The sequence below is a fragment of the Zerene cesonia genome, chromosome 22 (assembly GCF_012273895.1).
Source record: "Zerene cesonia ecotype Mississippi chromosome 22, Zerene_cesonia_1.1, whole genome shotgun sequence".
NCBI lineage: Eukaryota > Metazoa > Arthropoda > Insecta > Lepidoptera > Pieridae > Zerene > Zerene cesonia.
In genome coordinates this window covers 1,034,441-1,055,335 of record NC_052123.1, presented here as the reverse complement: position 1 = coordinate 1,055,335, position 20,895 = coordinate 1,034,441, and the positions used below count along the sequence as shown (strand labels likewise).

At 35.2% G+C, this 20,895-nt stretch overlaps 2 protein-coding genes across 2 annotated transcripts; one reads left to right on the top strand and one right to left on the bottom strand.

Moving 5' to 3' along the window:
* Positions 1-2,211: 2,211 nt before the first annotated feature.
* On the top strand, positions 2,212-4,285 carry LOC119836128. Its single transcript, XM_038361383.1, has 2 exons — positions 2,212-2,285; positions 3,225-4,285. Exon 2 carries the CDS (start codon positions 3,233-3,235, stop codon positions 4,238-4,240), a length of 1,008 nt encoding a protein of 335 aa, XP_038217311.1. The 5' UTR covers positions 2,212-2,285; positions 3,225-3,232; the 3' UTR covers positions 4,241-4,285.
* Positions 4,286-14,582: 10,297 nt separating this feature from the next.
* LOC119836057 lies at positions 14,583-15,628 on the bottom strand. The gene has a single exon (XM_038361270.1). The coding sequence runs from the start codon at positions 15,624-15,626 to the stop codon at positions 14,595-14,597; it is 1,032 nt and encodes a 343-aa protein (XP_038217198.1). The 5' UTR covers positions 15,627-15,628; the 3' UTR covers positions 14,583-14,594.
* Between the last annotated feature and the right edge of the window lie 5,267 nt (positions 15,629-20,895).

The following is a 20,895-nucleotide window of genomic DNA, read 5'->3' as shown; positions in this document are numbered from 1 at the left end:
ATTTGAAAGCTGTTACCTCTTTAACTTGGCTTGAAAAAAAAACTATGAACTAGAGTTCCCGGTTATACCCGCAGTTATTTTTGCCGTAAAACAAAAATGGCCGAAACGATCGAATTCTTAAATTTAAGGCTTAGCAACACATTCGGCATTTATATTCATATAGATAAAAGCCGATAAGCTCTTCTTTGTACTGTAATTTACATTTATTTATACAACGATTTTCTGAGCTTTTTTATGCCTATTCAAATAGATTCTAATTAGTTTGTATATGCTTTATCATAAATAGATTTAGAATTATTTATAGTTATTCATAGATTCTTCAAATGATTTATCTATTTTCCTTATAACTCAACCATAAAGTCGCATAAATGTATGAATAATATAGAGAAGTGTTTGTTTGTTTGTTTTTTCGAATGCGGTAATCTCAGGAACTACTGGAACGGTTTTAGAAAATCTTTCACCGTCGGATATTTACCAATGATTGCTTGGGCGAGCAAAGAATATAAATAAAACATGAGTTTTGTATGTCTGTATATATGGAACAATCCAGAAAATGCCTAGCTGTGCTGTGCTTAGATTATATACTCTATTTTGATGCTACAAGAGTTGAGTTTTGAACAAAAACTAGTCTTAGTTAGACCCTGTACATTAACAACTCGTATCGTTGCAAACTTCATTCTACATTTATTGCGCTGAGGATTAACCGTTTAAAATAACAGACAGACGCATCGCCTATCACTATAAAGTATTAAACAAAGCCGCTTTATCTGTCTGTCCCTATGTCCCTATGTATGCTAAAATCTTTAAAGCTACGCAACGGATTTTGATGGGGTTTTTCTAATAGTTAAGAGTGATTCAAGAGAAAGGCATTTGCATGTATTATAATATCTATTAATTGACTTCGAATTTAACGCGGGCGAAGCCGCGATCAAGAGCTTGTATAATATAGCTAGCTTTTCAAACGCGGCTTCACCGCATTTTACCTGCATAATATCTGTTCCCGTGGCATTTCCGGGATAAAAACTTTCTTGGGTCTCAAACTATCTGTATACCAAATTTCGTGAAAATCGACTGAGTAGTTTAGCCTGTAGGCGTAAAAAGAAGTTCCGAACTGAGTAGTTTAGCCTGTAGGCGTAAAAAGAAGGGCAGAGTTTCCGAACCGGTGGTGTTATGACAATTCTTAAGTGTTATTGTGGGAGTCGAGCACGCTTCGGCACGAATTGGGCCAGCTCGCACCGGGGAAGTACCACACCCCCACAGAAGACCGGCGTGAAATAGCATTCTGCTGTGTTTCGTTCGGTGAGTGGGGGAGCCGGAGGCCCATATCCTTTTCCTTCCCCTTCCCAGTCCTTTCCTTTATTCCTTTATCCTAATCCTTTCTTAATCCCTTCCCAATTTAAAGACGGCAATCCATTTGTAGAGGCGTAAGGTCTGCAATCGACCAAACGCCTCTACAAATGTCCATGGGCGGTGGTAGCGTTTACCATCAGGCGTCCCACCAGCTCCATTGCCGACTGTGACATAAAAAAAAAAAAAAAAAAAAAAAAAAAAAAAATTCAAAAGTGATTCTATAAGAAATCTAATAGAATAGATAAAGTTTTGAGTTTGATAAACTATTACTATATAATACGCGATCAAAGTCGCGCTTAACAACTAGTGAGTAGTGACTTATAAAAACCAATCGCCACAGCAATCATTCTCAAATTATACTATAATAGTACGAGAACCGATTGATATTTTCGCTTCTTTATCTAATAATGATAAAACTTATATTATGATATTCACTTCAAAACCGTGGAAATATCCCTATTCTATATTTCTATGTGGTAGTCGAGCACGGTTCGGCACGAATTTTCAGCTCGCACCGGGGAAGTACCACACCCCCACAGAAGACCGTCATGAAATAGCCTTATTAGCATTGTAGCATAGCTTTATTTCTTTTGGTGAGTGGTGGAGGCTGAGGCTCGCACCCTTTTCCTTACCCTTCCCAGTCCTTTCCTTTATTTCTCTCGTCAATCCTTTCTTAATCCCTTTCCAATTTGAAGTTGGCAATCCATTTGTAGAAGCGTAAGGTCTGCAATCGACCTTACTCCTCTCCCATCTCTCTTACCATCAGGCGTCCAACCACCAGACGATAACATAAAAGAAAACCTTCATAAAAAACGCCACTAGCTCCGGTACCATAATTTGCTTAATTCTCCGAATGAAATATAAACACTGCGATAAGCCAGTATCTGCTATATTCAAGTTCAAGCGAAGATTAGTCTTGGCTCCGCACAGAATCGGTAAGGTCCTAATTAATATTATCTTATGTTTTACGCTTGTAGGTTTACATTTAGAAATATTTTAAAGGATTTTAAACGCGCTTTATTTATTATAAACCCAACGTTACGACGGGAGAATCGGACTGATACCCCGCTCGCTGTAAGTTCTAAACGTCGGGTTTAATAATATGCATGAATTGTGTTTTAAATCCGTTAAAAAACCTTTAACTTTTAAATTTATGTCAATTACACCAATATTTATTATGATTTTTGGCAAAGAGTGTTTTCAAATTAGTATAGAAATAAATTTAATAATATTTTCTAGAATTATACTAGTTGAAAATAACGTAATGAATGCGTTTCATAAAAAATAATAAAATAGACTACGAACTAACCATTCTTTATACCTATTCAGAACACAAAATAATTAAATAAACAGTGATTGAATGGGAAAATGATACTATAGCAATTTAAATCGATTTATTGCGACATTTATAAACACTGCAAAGAAAGTTCCTGCATCGGGTGCTGCGTAAACAAATTTATCAACATTATCTGTGACTTTTACCCTGTCTGGATCACATAGTTCACTAAATTATTTATCAAATTGCTGTTATCAACTGTACCCAGCGAACTACACACGAGAGAGACTTTGCTGCTCTTCTAAAGAGATTAAGAAATGTTGTTAGTTATGTAACTTCGTCTTCATAAATAAATTTTAATTATAACTTTTTTAAACCTTTACATAATAACAGCTATATCTTTGACTTGCGGTCCATCCGACTTCGCTCATGGTACATATATATGCACTCAAAACAATTTTTGAAATTCAAGCAATATTTCCTAGTGCCAATTCTCAACCAAATAAACTCCATGCATTTCTCAAGTATATCTTCTATATCGTCTGACAATATATTGAAGCCATTTCCACAGATCGTTAATGGGTTTCATTTATTTCAGATATCACCATGCTGCTAAAATCATTCGCAGCAGTCTTACTGCTGGGGCTGGTGTATGGCGCCCCCACGAGTGATGATGAACACCTCACAATAACATCAGAATACTACGCCGAATCGCTTGTCGTTTACAAAGGGAATCATGACATCGTCAGTATCCTTGTACCGCTCAACTCTTTAAACTTCGATGAAGACGAATCATCTGAATCCGACGAAAGCGAATCGGAAATAACTGTCTTCTTCGCCGAAGCTGATATAGACGAGAATGGGAAGCGTGTAGACCAAGGTCTGTACGTGTTGAAGAACGGCAAGGCGAAGAAGATTCTAGAAAATGGCAGAGACGCCGCTGCGTCTGGTGACAGCAGCAAAACTGTCTACTTGGCAGCAAGCGACGGCATTTACGTCTATAATCAAGAAGACAACACCGCTGTTAAGTACGGCTCTGTATCTGATAGCATCATTGGTATCGCGCAAGAAGTTGAAAGTGATGTTTTATACATCCTAACTGAAGACAATACCGTGTACAAGGTCACAGACAACGGTAATAATAAAGCCAAAATTGATGACATCGTGAACGCTCAACAGATCGTACTGGACTACTCGAATAATCTGTACTTCTATACCCCTGATAAGAAAGTACACGTATACACTTCAGAAAGTGTAAAAGATATTGGAGGTCTTCCTGAAAACCCCTCTAAAATCACCCTGGTTAAGCCACCTATTCTTTTAGATAGCGGAATACCAGTCGTCGTCGATACCGCATCATATATTATTTATGAGAATGGTACGACTGAAGACTATGGCATTGATTTCGAAAGTAACACTGTACCAACTGCGTATGGCATGGAGGCAGCTTTAATCCAATACTATGCGCATAATAAGAAAATATACGAGTACAATATACTTGCGATGGTATTGGGGTCCATTTTAGACGAACTGAAAAGCTTCTTGAACGACAAAACTGAAAATATTCAAAATATCGCTACACAGAAACGAAAGGATCTCAGGAAGAAGGAATAAAATCATCACTTAAGAGTTGTTATAATTAAGAATCAGTTTAAAGCTTGAAATAAAATGTTTTTTTAATACATTTCCTCTGATTGAACACCTACCAACAAGATATTATAGCATTGCATATTGAGAGCTATTTTTAGCATTGACTGATAACCTAATTAACACTTTTTGAATTATATTTATCAAGAAGTTTCGAAACTAGCTATTAGGCCTTATTAACGACTCATATAAAGTACTAGCTGCGCCCCATGTTTTTTTTTTCTTTTTTTTTATGTCGAAGCGGGCAACTGAGCTGGTGGTTCGCCTGATGGTAAGCGATCACCACCGCCCATGAACATTCGCAAAGGTTGGGCCTCTGCGAATGCGCTGCCCGCTTTTTTGGGATAAGGGAAAAGGAATGGATTAACGACTGGAAAGAAGGAATGGACTGGGACGGGTGAGGAAAAGGAAACGGGCCTCCGGCTCCCCCACTCACCGCACGAAACACAGTGGCATGCCACTATTTCACGCCGGTTTTCTGTGGGGGTGTGGTACTTCCCCGGTGCGAGCTGGCCCAATTCATGCCGAAGCGTGCTCGACTCCCACGATAAAATATCACCGGCGTAAATCCGTATCCCGTAGGAATATCGGCATAAAAAGTTGCCTATATGTTATTCCAGCTGTCCAGCTGTCTACGTACCAAATTTTATTGCAATCGGTTCAGTAGTTTTTGCCTAAAAGAGTAACAAACACAGACACACCCTTACAAACTTTCGCATTTATAATATTAGTACGATAATGTAAGAGTTGTCCTGCATGTCCACAGCAATATGTCAAACAAATAATTTGGCATATTGTTGTGGACTTCTTTCACACAATCACTGTCCCCCATGAGGACAGAAAAATCGCAAAACCAGAAAGACAAGCTGAAGGCAATAAAGCAAAAATGCGAGACCTTAAAGAGTACGAATAGCACTAAAAATTAGCTCAGGATACAGATATGAATGTATTAGTTATGTAACTCATAGTAGTTCAAAAGAGTAACATTCATATAAGGGAAGTATCTTAAACATTATAGGACCTTTTCTTCTTGCTATCGACTAATCTGCGAATTATAATCGATTTCCGCGACACTCGAGTAAATACACATTTAGAATCGTGGCCTCCTCTATCAAAAGCTATTTATAAATAAATAGATTAATAATTAGTTTAATAATCAGATTACTAAATAGTAATTACGTACCTAAAATCCTACTAGTTTGTTGCTCTTTCACGCAAAGACTACTGAACCGATTGCAATGAAATTTGTTACGTACACAGTTGGATAACTGGAATAAAATATAGGCAACTGTTTATCCCGATATTCCTACGGGATACGGACTAACGCGGGTGAAACCGCGGGGCGCAGATAGTTATTTACAATGTGATCGAGCTATAAAACAGTATTTAGTATTTACCATTGTCCGGTTAGGTTCACATCCAATAAGAGAAATAATTATACATTTTTAAACAGAAAATGTACGAGAATATTATAGGTTAGAATATTAAAAAAGTGTTTATTAAAACTGTTAAATACTTACAATTATATTGGTAGAAACTAATTAGGTCTTAGGTAAGTAGTTCAGACATTATAACACCACGTAAGATCTTATTACTTTTACGCCCCTTTTAATAAAAACGAGCATATTTGCACATCGGAAAAGAATTAATTATATCAAAACAAATGTCACTTGGTGAACAACGGTGAATGAAAACATCGTGAGCAAACCGGCATGTCTGTAAATCAAAAATTTGACGACATGTGACATTTGCCAACCCGCACATAGCCAGCGTGGTGGATTATGGCCTAAATTAGGTCCCAGCAGTGGGAATAAATATGAGCTGATGATGACGATGATGATGAAATATCACTTTTTGTGATGTTTCTATATCACATGCTAATAGATTGGTTGCGGAGTTTTTGACCAATTGAAAAATAATTATATGAAACGTGAATTATAATATATTTGATGATAGCAATTAGTTTTAAGTCTAGCGCGTATTTTTTGCTAAAAACCACACTATAAGGAAATAGTTTAATGCTATGTTATGCAATCAAGGAAACTGGCGGTATTATAGTTTTTATATTATAATCATAAGTAATAAACAATTTACTAGTATTGTATGTTAGAATTGTATTTCTTTCTAATGCTGTAAATGTTAAAGTGTGTCCGTCTTTCTTGTAGGTTTTGATTTGATTCTGGAGATAGACTAGGGTAGAGGCTAGAGAGTGACATAGGCATAGACTTTCTACCGCAGTGAAACATGTCTTTTTTTTAAAAACCTTTGGCTAATCGAACGGAGCCGCGAGCGTTTATATTGCCATATAATAATGATATAACATAAATTTTACAATAAGATCTCACACGTTTATCAGTGAACAATTTTAGTAATTACATAGTATCTAGTTTTTACTATTAATCTACCATTTAACATTGATTGTATTCATTTAATTTGTAGTCGCAATAAATGGACGGGAAACATCCATAAATTTTATGTATTGTAGAAGTTGCAAATCTATTTCAAAGTAACATCATAGCTACTTATTATGTCATTTAAAATATGTAAGTATACAATTTGTTATGTCAAAAGACAAAAAAATATTGATATAACTTTTAATTTTTTTTATAACCAATTTCTAAATAAGATAGGAACAGTACCAGTGTTTTGGGGCGTTTGAAATAAAATAAATGTTCAGTTATTGCATTGTTGTATTACAATGATGATATTTAAATCTCAGCGTACTTATATCTTATTTTTTAAACGTTTTTCAGCTGCAATTTTGATCAAACCATCCCTTTCAATTTCGCCCGCGTTGTTGTCCCGTTGTATGGCAAGCAAATTGAATTCATAAATTTTCTTGTCGTATCCGTAATATTGGACGATACCGGCCTCCGGAGCGAAAGCAGTGGGGCGGAAGTCAGGTGCGAATTCAATTCCGTAAGCGGAACTGGTTCCATTATTATAAATAATATAGAGTTTGCTATCAACCAGAATTGGAAGTAGATCATCAAGGACAGATGGACATTTCGGTAGAACAATGTCGGAAGGATTTTCGGGCAGACCAGTGACGGCCTTTATGCCTTCTGATGTCCGAACGTAGACTTTCTTGTCAGCGTTATAGAAGTACAGTTGGTCTTCATTATCTAGTTTAATGTCCTGAGCGTTAACGACATCTTCGAGTTTCTCCTTTTTGTTTCCATTGTCAGTGACTTTGTATACAGAGTTGTCTTCAGTTAAGATATATAATACGTCTGCTTCCTTCTCTTTATCGATAGCTACGATGCTATCAGTGATAGAGCCATACTTTTTGGCAGATTCGTCTTCGTCATTGTAAAGGTACAGGCCGTCACTCGCAGCTAGGAATACTCTTTTATCGTCACCAAACGCAGCGGCGGCATCTCTTCCGTTTTCCAAAACCTTCTTCGCTTGGTTGTTTTTTAGTACATATAAACCTTGATACGTACGTTTTCCGCTTGCATCAATATCCGCTTCAGTAAAGAATACTGTTAGATTACCGATTACATCTGGATTAGGATGAATTTTAGTGGCTTCTTGTAGTTTAGAGTCTAAGTCGTCGAAATTTAATACGTTTAGTGGTACCACTATCTTGACGATGTCGCGCTGGCCGGTGTACTTGACAAATTTTTCTGGAAACTTCTCCTTCGTGACGATCACTCGTTTATCATTGGAAGGGGCGGCGTAAGCCAGCCCGAGAAGTAACAACGCGGTAAATATTTTTACTTTCATCTTTCCCTGAAATGGAGAATAATATAAATTTAGTACAATTTACTTAAAAGGCTCTAAAATAGGTATGTCCTAGACTCCAGTTGCTTAAACTTTTTTACTATAATATAAAAATTAATATATAGACTACAAAGTTTACGTTGACTAAAGTATTTACTGATTCATATAAACTTTTATGTGTGGTATCTACTAATTAATGACGCCTCCTTGGTACAGTGGTAAACGCGTGAGCGTAGAACCGAGGGGTCCTGGGTTCGATTCCCGGTGGGGACAGTAAAAAAAAATGTCTCGGTCTGGCAGGACGTGGAAGGCTGATCACCTACTTGTCCATAAAGAAAATCGATCAGTGAAACAGATGTATATCATCTGCCCCATACCCCAGTAGAGGACACGGGACTTCACTTTTTATCTACTAACTAATATGCAATAGTTATGGTCTAAGACCTAGTACGTCCCCAACAAATGGTGATGATAATAGGTATTATTCAATTAATATTGTCGTCTTTTATAATATTAAAACTTTGCCGCGGTTCTTATATAATTTAGGATTACTTTAGGGAAAAATTCTTTATTTTTATTTGCAAAAATATAAAAATACTAGCTGCGCTCCGCGTAAGTCCGCATCCCGTAGGAATATCGGGATATAAAGTTGCCTATATATTATTCCAGTTATTCAGCTATCTACCTACCAAATTCAAAAATTTCATTGCAATCGGTTCAGTAGTTTTGACGTGAAAGAGCAACAAACACACACACAAATCCTTACAAACTTTCGCACCTATAATATTAGTAGGATTCTATCCATACTGACTGTATTATGTGTACTTTTATTATTTAATTTCTTCTCAAAAGACCAGTTTATTATCCGTTATACTACTAAGTTTTCGCTGGCCGTCTGTATGTCTGTCTGTGTAACTGTCTATCCGTCACGCTGTATGTCATGAAAAGTAATATTTAAATAGTCATCTTTTTTGTTACGGCTATGATATCTACACTAATATTATAAAGAGGAAAACTTTGTTTGTTTGGTTGTAATGAATAGGCTCAAAAACTACTGAACCGATTGAAATGAAATTTGGTACGTAGACAGCTGGACAACTGGAATAACATATAGACAACTTTTTATCCCGACGTTCCTACGGGATACGGACTGATCCGGTGAAACCGCGGGGCGCAGCTAAAAGTTTAAAATCTGTTAAAAATCTTTACTTTCTTGTGTATAATCGCGTAAAATCAAACACAAGAAAATACTAAGATAAACTCATGAAATTATTGTATTGTCTGAACAAAGAATTAAATCTGTCTGTTTAAATTGGGTCTGAGGGAGTCGGTTATACCCTACTAATATTATAAACGCGAAAGTTTGTGAATATAGATGGATGAAAGGATTTAACGATGTTTGTTACTCTTTCACACGAAAACAGGTTATGGTATCGGAATGAAATTTGGTACAGAGATAGATTATAGTCTGGATTAGCACATAGGCTTTTTTCTCGGGTACCATGCGAGTGACGCCGCGGGTTACAGCTAGTATATACAGGTGAATTAAATAAATAGGAGTATTAAAAAGATGTGAAATACTTACTGCCTCTCTAGGAAATGTGTACTTTTTTTGCAAAATGCTTAGTTTTATAAATGGTAGATAATGTGGTTATCACTATGTTTATATATTTGACGATACTTTAAAATTAGATATATATTATAGTCAGAGAGCTGCGGCATTGAACATTATTTAGATATTACTAGCTCGTCGCTAATCGTAGTTATCCTCGTATGTTCCCGCTCCAGTGGGATTTCCGGGATAGAATTTTTTTTTTTATATTCCCCGGTTCTAAGCTACTTCTGTACAAATTTTCAGCCAAATCGGTTGGACCGTTCTTTAGTTATGAAGAGTATAACTAACACGACTTTCTTTTATAAATTTACTAGCTGCACCCGGCAAACGCTGTTCTGCCTTACACTTATCATTTAGGGGTATGAAAAATAGATGTTGGCCGATTCTCATAGATACCGGATAAGCAAAAAAATTTCATCAAAATCGGTCAAGCTGTTTCGGAGGAGTATGGCAACGAAATCTGTGACACGAGAATTTTATATATTAGATGTATATAAACATTTAAACACTTTAATATTACACATAAAAAAGGTGCCTTTTTTTGTCACAAATGGCTCTATCATCCACATAAGTCCAATAAAAACCGGATCGTCTATTTCTAATGTTATCCAGAAAATCAAATAGAAAGATAAACTTAAAAAATGGTGGTTCATTACAAAATGAATTTAGCAATAATAGCATAAATGAGCAATTTTAATCGACACACAAATTAATTTAAAATTATTCTTCAATTATCATCTGCTTGAAACAGCAAATAATGAAGAATATAGATAGAACATAGAACACTGGCATTTTAAAGAATCAAAAGTTCGACGACATGTGACATCTGCCAATCCGCACTTGGCCAGCGTGGTGGATTATGACCTGAATCCTCAGACCTGTATCTCAGCAGATTAGAAAACCTAGTAGAAATGATATATAGATAATAATAGATCCTACGAATATTATAAATGCTAAAGTTTGTAAGGATGTGTGTGTGCTTGATGCTCTATCACGAAAAAAATACTGAACCGATTGCAATGAAATTTGGTACGTAGACAGCTGGACAACTGGAATAACTATCAATAATAAATATTCCGATATTCAACGACAACAACAATTACTTATACCGATATTCCTACGGGATGTGGACTTACGCCGGTGAAACCGCGGTGCGCAGCTAGTAATTTATATAGCAAAAAGCTGTCCTTATCGTTACTAACAAAATATATAATATCAAAAATAGCGAATTATGCGTCAACTCTTACACTACATCAGTACTAAATTCTAGAATATTTAATTAAAGACAAAACAAGATAGACCTTATCTAAAAAAGTAGCATAGGTCGTAATATTTAGATATTATTGATTTGTATTTAAAACTATTGATAGCCTCGGCTTTACTTGTGAACCTTCAGACAGAACCTTCCTTGAGCCTTAATTAAAATAATTGTTAGCCAAATTGGTCGAGCCGTTTTCAAGCTTTACGCTTAGCAAAATTTTTAGGAATTCATTTTTATGTTATACTAGCTGCGCCCCGCGGTTTCTTCCGTGTATCTCCGTATCCCATAGGAATATCGGGATAAAAAGTTGCCTATATGTTATTCCAGTTGTCCAGCTATCTACGTACCAAATGTCATTGCAATTAGTTCAGTAGTTTTTACGTGAAAGAGCAACAAACACATCCTTACAAACTTTCGCAATTATAATATTAGTAGGATATAGGTAGACAGATAAACGCGGTAAGGAGTTAATATTTAGCCGAATTAAAGCTTTATTATTTCATATTTTATAAGCAGTACTGAAATCTTAAAATTTTTAAAAACACCAATAACCTGTATAAAACAGTTCTTGTAAGCCAGAAAAAAGCTCGCTCAGGTTACTACGAAAATCGTTTATCGATATTGAACATTTTAATTTTTAATGGGGGGAGGAGGGGGGGGGGGGGGGGGGTGTTGAACCCATATTTTAGCCGTCAGTCTATCTGTTTGCTCCGGCTAATGAAACAACTAATTTGATTTTGACGAGACTGTGTACTGTGTGACTGATAGCTGATGTAATAAAGAGTAATTTAATCTACTTCTCATTCCAATATTCCCACAGGAATATTAGAAGAAACCAATTTACGCGGGTGAAACCGTGGGACGCAGCTAGTAGACATAAAATATTTAGTCAACTCTGAACACTTCCTTTACCCGGGTAGATATGATCTACCAATGGTTCCCTATAAACATATACAGTTAAAAATTATATCTCTTTACATGTTTACGGCTGGGTACACAAGGTTCCGCCCGAGTTTATCTGTCCACCAAGTCGATAGTCAGATATAGTCGATATATACCATCCTTTTCTCGAAACATTTCAGACTATTTTCAAACCTCCTATAATTTTGTTGTAGATAAAACAAGAAGACTGAATTTTCAGTAACTAATCAGGCATTGTATAAACACATTTTGTATGTGGTAGTCGAGCATGCTTCGGCACGAATTGGGCCAGCTCGCACCGGGGAAGTACCACACCCCCACAGAAGACCGGCGTGAAATAGCATTCTGCTGTGTTTCGTTCGGTGAGTGGTGGAGTGAGTGGTCCTTTCCTTTATTCCTTTCGCCAATCTTTTCTTAATCCCTTCCCAATTTTAAGTCGGCAATCCATTTGTAGAGGCGTAAGGTCTGCAATGGACCTTACACCTCTCCAAATGTTCATGGGCGGTGGTAGCGCTTACCATCAGGCGTCCCACCAGCTCTATTGCCGACTGTGACATAAAAAAAAGACACGGTATATTCAAAATTTCAGCCAATTTGAGCCTACTACAGGCTCTACTTAAAGGACCTTCTCTTAAGTTATTACATACATGCATTTATAACTTGTTTTGGAGACGAGTGTTTCAATCGCGTGATGCCCGAAAGAAGAAAATAATAAAGAATCCTACTAATATTATAAATGCGAAAGTTTGTAAGGATGTGTGTGTGTGTTTGTTGCTTTTTCACGCAAAATCTACTGAACCGATTGCGGTAAAATTTGGTACGTAGACAGCTGGACAACTGGAATAACATATAGGCAACTTTTTATCCCGATATTCCTACGGGATACGGGCTTACGCGGGTGAAACCGCGGAGCGCGGCTAGTCTAATATAATAGTAATATTAATTGTGTTTTCATGCGATGGCCAAGTCGATCTATTTGTTTAAAACGTAAAATATTTTTAATATGGACATGATAATAATTTATGTAATATCTTAAGACAGAAGATCCTTTAAGTAGAAACTAAATACATTAACCGACTTGGTGTAGTAAGAGGCTGAGCTGCAAAACTTGAGATTTTTTACAGGATCTTTTTAATGGCATAGTTATTTAACCTAATCCAAGCGAAGACAGAGCTATGAAAGTAAAAAATCATAAAAATCACTCTTAGCCATGTTCAGCCGCAAAATAGCGGCAGGCGGATTAAATATTATTTCACAGCTCCATCAATATGAGCATAAAATGAAAGAAATAAATACAATAATCAACTACAAACCCACGACATAATAAGTGAAGTTGAAGTATCAAATCCAACATGGCCGCCGAGAGAAAATGGTCGCTTTTTTTATTTAAATTTCTGATTAAAATACTAGAATAGAAGAAACTATTGTATTTCGAAAATAGCGGGGTTAAATAAATAATAATGAAACAAATAATTTGTTGGTATTAAAATGTAACATGTGTTTTATGTTTTTTTTTTATTTAAACTTGTGACTGCCTCTACTTTTTGAAGTTATAAGCAGCTTAGCCGTGCTTCGCCCACGTCGCCTGGAAAAATTAACCTGTAAACTCAAACGCAATTTTTTTATACATATAAACTTTCACAGGTATCGCCACTACATAGTTTAAATAAATCGCTTTCTCTGTCCCTATGTATGCTTGAATCTTTATACTACGCAACGGATTTTTATGCGGTTTTTTTATAGATAGAGTGATTCAAGAGGAAGGTTTATATGTATAATAACATCTATCAAACTACTTCCAATTTAGCACGTGCGAAGCCGCAGGCAAATGCTAGTTTTACTTAAGAAATAAAGATTTCTGATTATTTATTTTAAACGACTTTCAATCATCATTTTTTTTTCTTGTGTATGTTAGGCCATACTATCGGTAATTGATAACCGATATAAGATATTTTTCTAGTTAGAAAGAGAGTACTACAACTAATTAGCAATGAAGTTAAATCTAAAGTAAAGATAAATGCAAACATTTTTATTCATATATAACTTTAGATTAATTCAAACTTTATATTCTAATCAATTATTGGACAATACAATAATTTCATGAGTTAAATCTTATTAACACAAGCTCATAATAAAACGACAATACAAACCTCTGACTATCTGTACAAAACGTGACACTAGCAGAATCTGTCACCAGTGGAATCGGTAGTTGCCATTTAATAAAGAATAAGAAGACTCTTATTGTCCTCGTAAGGATTGCCAGGATTAAAAAAATTAAATTGAAAGTGTACTCTGAAGAGAGAATTTAGTTGATTATATCTTTAAAGAGTGTTTTTAACTATATTTATGCCATGATTCTACATTTTAGATTTAATTTATATACAAATATATACGATGGCGTGATATCGGAATAAATAATTAAAAAAGTACCAACGCGATGGCCCTCTCTTTAATTCATGAAGAAATCAGTTAAAAATTATCGTGACCGTCTTTAGCCACGACGAACAACGAATTTCTTATTTTTGCCTAATTTTTATATTCAGTTTTGGGAGTTTTATGCTCTTTAATTCCATAGTCGGCAATGGAGCTGGTAAGTCGTCAGGCGATAACCACAATGCCATTTACAGAGACGTAAGACCTCTACAAAAGACCCTATTGCCAATTTTAAATGTAAGACAAAAAGGACTGGGAAGGATAATGCCTATAGACATACGGGCAATGATTTTTTTAAATAAAATAAATATTCACTCATATGAATATTTTATTTAAACTATATCATTATTGAAATCTCAGCTAACTTATACCTTATTTCGTTGCTTTTGTTTCTCAGATACAAATTTTAATAAACCATCAGCGCTGTCACCCACGTTGTTTTTCCTCTTCGATTCCTCCTCACTAAGCAGCTCAATAACATTGAACTCGTAAATTTTCTTATCGTACGCATAATATTGGAAAAGTGTCGCGTCTGGACCGAAAGCGGTAGGCATAAAATCTGGTGCGAATTCAAGCCCATAAAATATACTGGTTCCATTTTTGTAAACAATATACAGGTCGCGATCGACCAGGATCGTCAATCCTTCTTCAAGGACAACCGGACAGTTGACAAGCACGATGTCCGAAGGGTTTTCAGGCAAGCTGTCGATCGTTTTAACACCTTCAGATGTCCGCACGTGAACTTTCTTATCCGGCGTGTAGAAGAACAGATTGCCGTCATTGTCTAGTTTGATTTGCTGAGCGTCGTTGACGTCCTCAAGTTTTTCCTTTTTGTTTCCATTGTCAGTGACTTTGTATACAGAGTTGTCTTCAGTTAAGATATATAATAATTCACCTTCACTCTCTTTAGCGATACCTATGATACTGTCAGTAATGGATCCGTACTTTTGAACAGATCGGTCTTCACCATCGAAAACATACACACCGTCACTTGCAGCTAGGAATACTACTTTATTATCATCAACTGAAGCGGAGGCGTCTCTTCCGTTTTCAAGAATCCTCCGCGCTTTGCCATCTTTCAATGCGTATAGGCCTTTGTACGTTCGCTTTCCGCTTGCATCGATGTCAGCTTCAGCAAAGAATACGGTTACTTTACGTATATCTTCTGAGGTAGTGTGCGTTTTCATGGACTCTTCTATGGCGGAACTTAAATCGTCAAAATTTAAACCGTTTAGCGGGACCAATAGGTTGACTATGTCATGTTGGGCTGTATACTTGACGAACGATTCTGAGAAGTATTTCTTCGTGATAATCGTAACATCACGAGGGTTCCTGCCGGGGGGGACGGCGCCCGCCAGACCGAGTAGCAAAAACGCGGTAAATATTTTCAGCTTCATCTTGTTACCTGAAAATGAGAAATATATAAATTTTAATATTCATAAAGCAGCTTGAACAGTTCAACCGCCTCCTTGGTATAGTGAGTGTTGAACCCAGGGGTCTGGACACAGAAGACTGATCACCTTCTTGTCTATAAAGAAAAACGATCAGTGAAACAAGTTTATGTCATCTGCCCCATACAATTCTTTTAGCTTAAACAATTTTTAATATAAATTGGCATGTACTGAGATAAAATAAATGAAGATTTATTAAAATAAAAGTACTATATTAATATAGTACGTATGCAAACACATATCCTATGATTAAAAACAGCAAAATGTGGCATTATGTTTTCAATACTATCAAATTAATATACAGGAGTGAAAATTTTTTTAAATAATTTTTAAAAGACGTGATATATACTTACTGTCTCTTTTTGATATGTTCAATGTTCACATAAAGCTTTTACATTTATGAATAACAGATAATGTGGTTATCGTTGTTTATATATTGGAAGATACTTTGGAGTTAGATATAGTCAAAGATCTAGTTAGTGAAATTTATTTCTATCCTACTAATATTATTAATGCGAAAGTATGTGAGGATGTATGTGTATGTGAATGTTTGTTAGTATTTCACGCAAAAACTACTGAACCGATTGCAATGAAATTTGGTACGTATATAGATGGACAACTCGAATAACACATAAGCAACTTTTTGTCCCGATACTCCTACATACAGACTTACGCCGGTGAAACCGCGGGGCGCAGCTAGTGTATTCATATATCTAATTCAAAACACATTTAATTCATCACCCATAGAAACCTTTTTTTTTTGTATCATATGTGAAAAATATAGAAACAGATGAAGAAAATACAGCCCTTTACATCTTATTGAAATATAACCATTATTAGCACTTCACAAAACATATGCACAAAGAAATTTCACTTTTATTTATGTTTATGTGACGTTCGAAGATCAAAAACGGTCATTGAGCAAAAACAATAGCTCACAGCGCGTTGTAATCATAGTAAAAAAGCATTTCACTAACTACAACACGCTGTTAGCTATATTCTCGCTTACAGGTCGTTTGCGATCTTCGAGTCAAACAAATATAGTTTTTACTTATAATATATGCATATTTTTCGATTGTCTTCCTTCGTTTTTGAGAACATCGGTGAAAAACCTTTAGGATAAATAAACACTATATACATTAACCATTAAATTAATATTACATTTTTACATATTTGTGCGTATTCTCTTGGACTATGTTAGCACTAAAATTCTAGATTATGTTTTTATATAATAACGAGATAAAGCTTATCAAAAATGCTCATTGTGAAATAAATAATTATTATTGTTTTTTTATTTTATATAACGCATTAAGAGGTAAGAGGGGAAATTCGATTTAACAATTAAAGCGATATATGAGTTGGTGGTATTTACAAGTAATTTAGCAATGTAATTGCAAAATTATAGCTTAAATAAAATTGCTTTTCTATAATGCGCAGCTGATTATCACAGCGATTCTTATAAATTCCAATAGATGGCGCTATAACAAAAATGTGGCACCTGTTAAATTTTCTTTGACCGCGTGATCCTAGCCGCTGGCAATAGTTAGTATTATTATAAATGCGAAAGTATGTCTGTTTGTTTATCCTTCACGTCGCAACGGAGTGATTTTGTGATGTGTTTCTTATATATATATTTCAGTTAGGAGGCTAGAGTGTGACATAGGCTTCTTGGACCGTCAAACAGAGGATTTCCCATGCAATTTCAATTGGCTGATTTTACAAAATTAAACTTGCAAGCAAAATAAACTAACTTTCGTTTAAAATAAATAGCATAAAAGCATACAGCATACAGAGATTGTAACAGTTAGGTCGCATATTTCGTGTCCCTATTACCTAGTTCTTAATATAGGTATCGCAGCGAACTGGGCAAAGTCGTTTCATTAATAATTCAAAACAGTTCCTGATATTTGAACGTACAACCATAAAAAGTCCACATTACCTTTATAATACTAGTATAGATTAGTTTATTTTAGGTGGCGTGAACTTCCGTGACCCTTTTATCACAAAAAAGATTTATTTTTACTTCTTAGTAGGTATCAGTAAGCAAAATAGGTTAAATAGGCATTATATCTATACCACAGATTATATAACACTAATACTAATATTAATAAGTAAAATTAGTGAATTTGTAAGTTTTGTAAGACACCATTTCTTTTTGACTTCGCTGTCCATCTGTTTGTCTGTCTATCCGTCCGTCTATCCCCGGGCTATACCTCATGAACTGTGATAGTCAGACAATTGATGTACATCTGTTGCCGTTAAGACAAGAAATTAATAATCAACGTTTAAGCAACGGTTGGCGCGGTCAAAAATTAGATGGGTAACCATGACTTTTTTTCAGAGGTTATTCGCAACGCTAGCGTCGCGAGTCACTTAACCGATTTGAAAAAAATATACTGCATTGTAAGTCATTGTAGAAATGCGCGCAGCTGGTCCCGACTCCTCCCGAGTAGAATCGAGATAAAAGAAAAAAAAGACAATAACTAAATGGTAAATAGATTTTTAAAATCGGTTCAGTAGATCCAGAGATTTCGGGACCAGAAATTTTTAAACTCATTATTGTGTAAAACTGATTACATAACAAAATACGAGTGATAAGAAATTTAAATTCGATTTTTTATAACACGTATTAAACCAAGTTATATGTAATTTTAGAATTCAGTAACTTATTTGGCCCTTACTCAAATAACCCAATTATAATCGGATAAATTTTAACATCATACATGCCATGCATATGCCATGCCCTATCGAACCACGGCTTGGGCTGTCGCATGAATGGAGGGGGCCAGGAAGGTCGATTGATCATCGATGTTTTCGGGAAGTAAATTATATATATAGTTAAGGATTGAAAAATTTTGTTTGCGCGATTTAGGATATGTTACAGCTTTGTATTATGAGTGTCAATAATAATTAAATCTTGTCTGTTTTTTATGGTACAGGAAGAAAACCTTTAATGGTCGATATTTTGTTTTTAAATAATATCATATTTAAAACAAATTATTACATATGAAATCAATAACAATTACATAAATAATTTTTCCATCTCGAGCTATTTTTTTAGATAAGGCCTATCTCATTTGTCGACAAAAAATATTCTAGAATTTTAGTGTTGACATAGTATAAGAGTTGGCGCACAATTCGGATATTTTTCAACCTACTTCAATAAAAGGCGGAGTTTACCAGTTCTAATAAAGTAAGTAGTCATTCAGACGGATTTTATGTGAGTGATGTTAAAAGATTTGTCTTAGTCGTGAGAGTGTCACTAGATACATCAAAATAAAAACAAAACACAAAAATAAGAATTTTTAGCTCCAAAAAATCATTAAAAAAAAATCTTTTGTAAATACTTCAAGTTTGTTACCAAAATATGTTACTTATATGTCATATATTGGAGATTACATAATGTAACAATGCATATGTTGACGCAATCATTTTTTTTATAATTACAGCTTGTATTTCTGCCTGTTTGTCATAAATAATATTACAAAAAATGCGGTGATACTTTCCTTAAATGATAGAGTTTTTTTTAACAAACAGAGGGTTTAAAGGAGACGAAATCGCGTGTCGCTAAACATAATTTAATAAGAACAAACTACACACACCATTGACATTAAAAACAGTATTCACTGCATATTTCATATTTAGTATGTGGTGGTCGAGCACCTGTTATGTGCATACTGCTGTGTTACGTTCGGTGATTGGGGGAGCCGGAGGCCCATATCCTTTTCCCTACCCTTCCCAGTTCCCTTTATTCCTCCCGTCAATTCATTCTTCATCCCCTTACAATTTGAAGTTGGCAATCCATTTGTAGAGGCGTAAGGTGAATCGACTTCACGCCTCTCCAAATGTTCATGAGCGGTGGTAGCGTTTACCATCAGTCGTCCCACCATCTCTCTTCTCTCTTCTCTCAATCTCCATTGGCGACGGTGACATAAAAAAAAGTATGCTCTTTGACTATAATATCTAACTAATACCAAATTTTTCAATACATAAACATAAACGATAACCGCATTATCTGTATTTATAAAACTAAACATTTTGCCAAAATCTATCATATCAAAAACAGTCGGTAAGTATATCACAACAAACTCATTTATAATAAAATTCAATTTATATTCAAAAACCCTTACCCCATTTTGCGTGACGACCTCCTTGGTACAGTTAACACAGGGTCATGGGTTCGATTCCCGGTGGAAACACAAAAAAGTCTCGGTCTGGCAGGACACAGAAGGCTGATCATCAACTTGTCTATAAAGAAAATCGATCAGTGTAACAGATGTATATCATCTGTCCCATACCCTACTAGGGGACATGGGACTCCACTACACTATTTTGTGCTTTCCTTTATTTTTCATTAACTTGTTACTTGAAGTTTACAGTGAATGTTTTTGCCATAAGTTTTGCCGAGGCAAAATTTTATATTTCTCTTTATTTGTTAAAAAATTTGACTCAACAATACTCAAACATTTTATTAATGTGTTGGTGGGACAATGACATAATTTGTTTTTTCTTATTTTTCATTTTTAAATGATTGTGCTTTGCATTGGTACTATTTAAATGTTCATTTTTATTTTTATTTTTATTTTTGTGATTATTTGTGAATTTCTTTTTGTATAATTGTCTTAAAAACTGATATTGGTTCCTTGTTACTCTCAAATAATGAATTTATTATTTATTTATTTATATTATATTATTTATTATGTATTGAGGTAGGAGGTCTAGTATTTACACTATCCCATTAAGGTTACCAAAGTCGTTTTTGCCTGTATTTTATAACAGTTAAAGGAAAGAATAGAAAAAATTGCTGCTTTTTTCTCAACCCTTTTATAGTTCTTTCATCATCATCCCATATATGTTCCCACTGCTGGGACACAGGCCTCCTATGAGGGTTCAGGCCATAATCCACCACGCTGGCCAAGTGCGGGTTGGCAGATGTCACATGTCGTCGAACTTTTGATTCTCGGACATGCCGGTTTCCTCACGATGTTTTCCTTCACCGCTTAAGTTGTAGTTCCTTAATGCCCCTCAAAATAAATTCAATATTCAAACATTATAATTTTATGTTTTGTTTCGATTACTTACACTTTTATTTCGGTCTACTATTTCTAAATTAAGTGTCGTCCTTGAATCTGCTGTAAGAACATAACATAATCAATAATATATGTATTATTTAGTTATTTCTGTATTGACACCAAGGTCCCGTTATAAAGAAGTG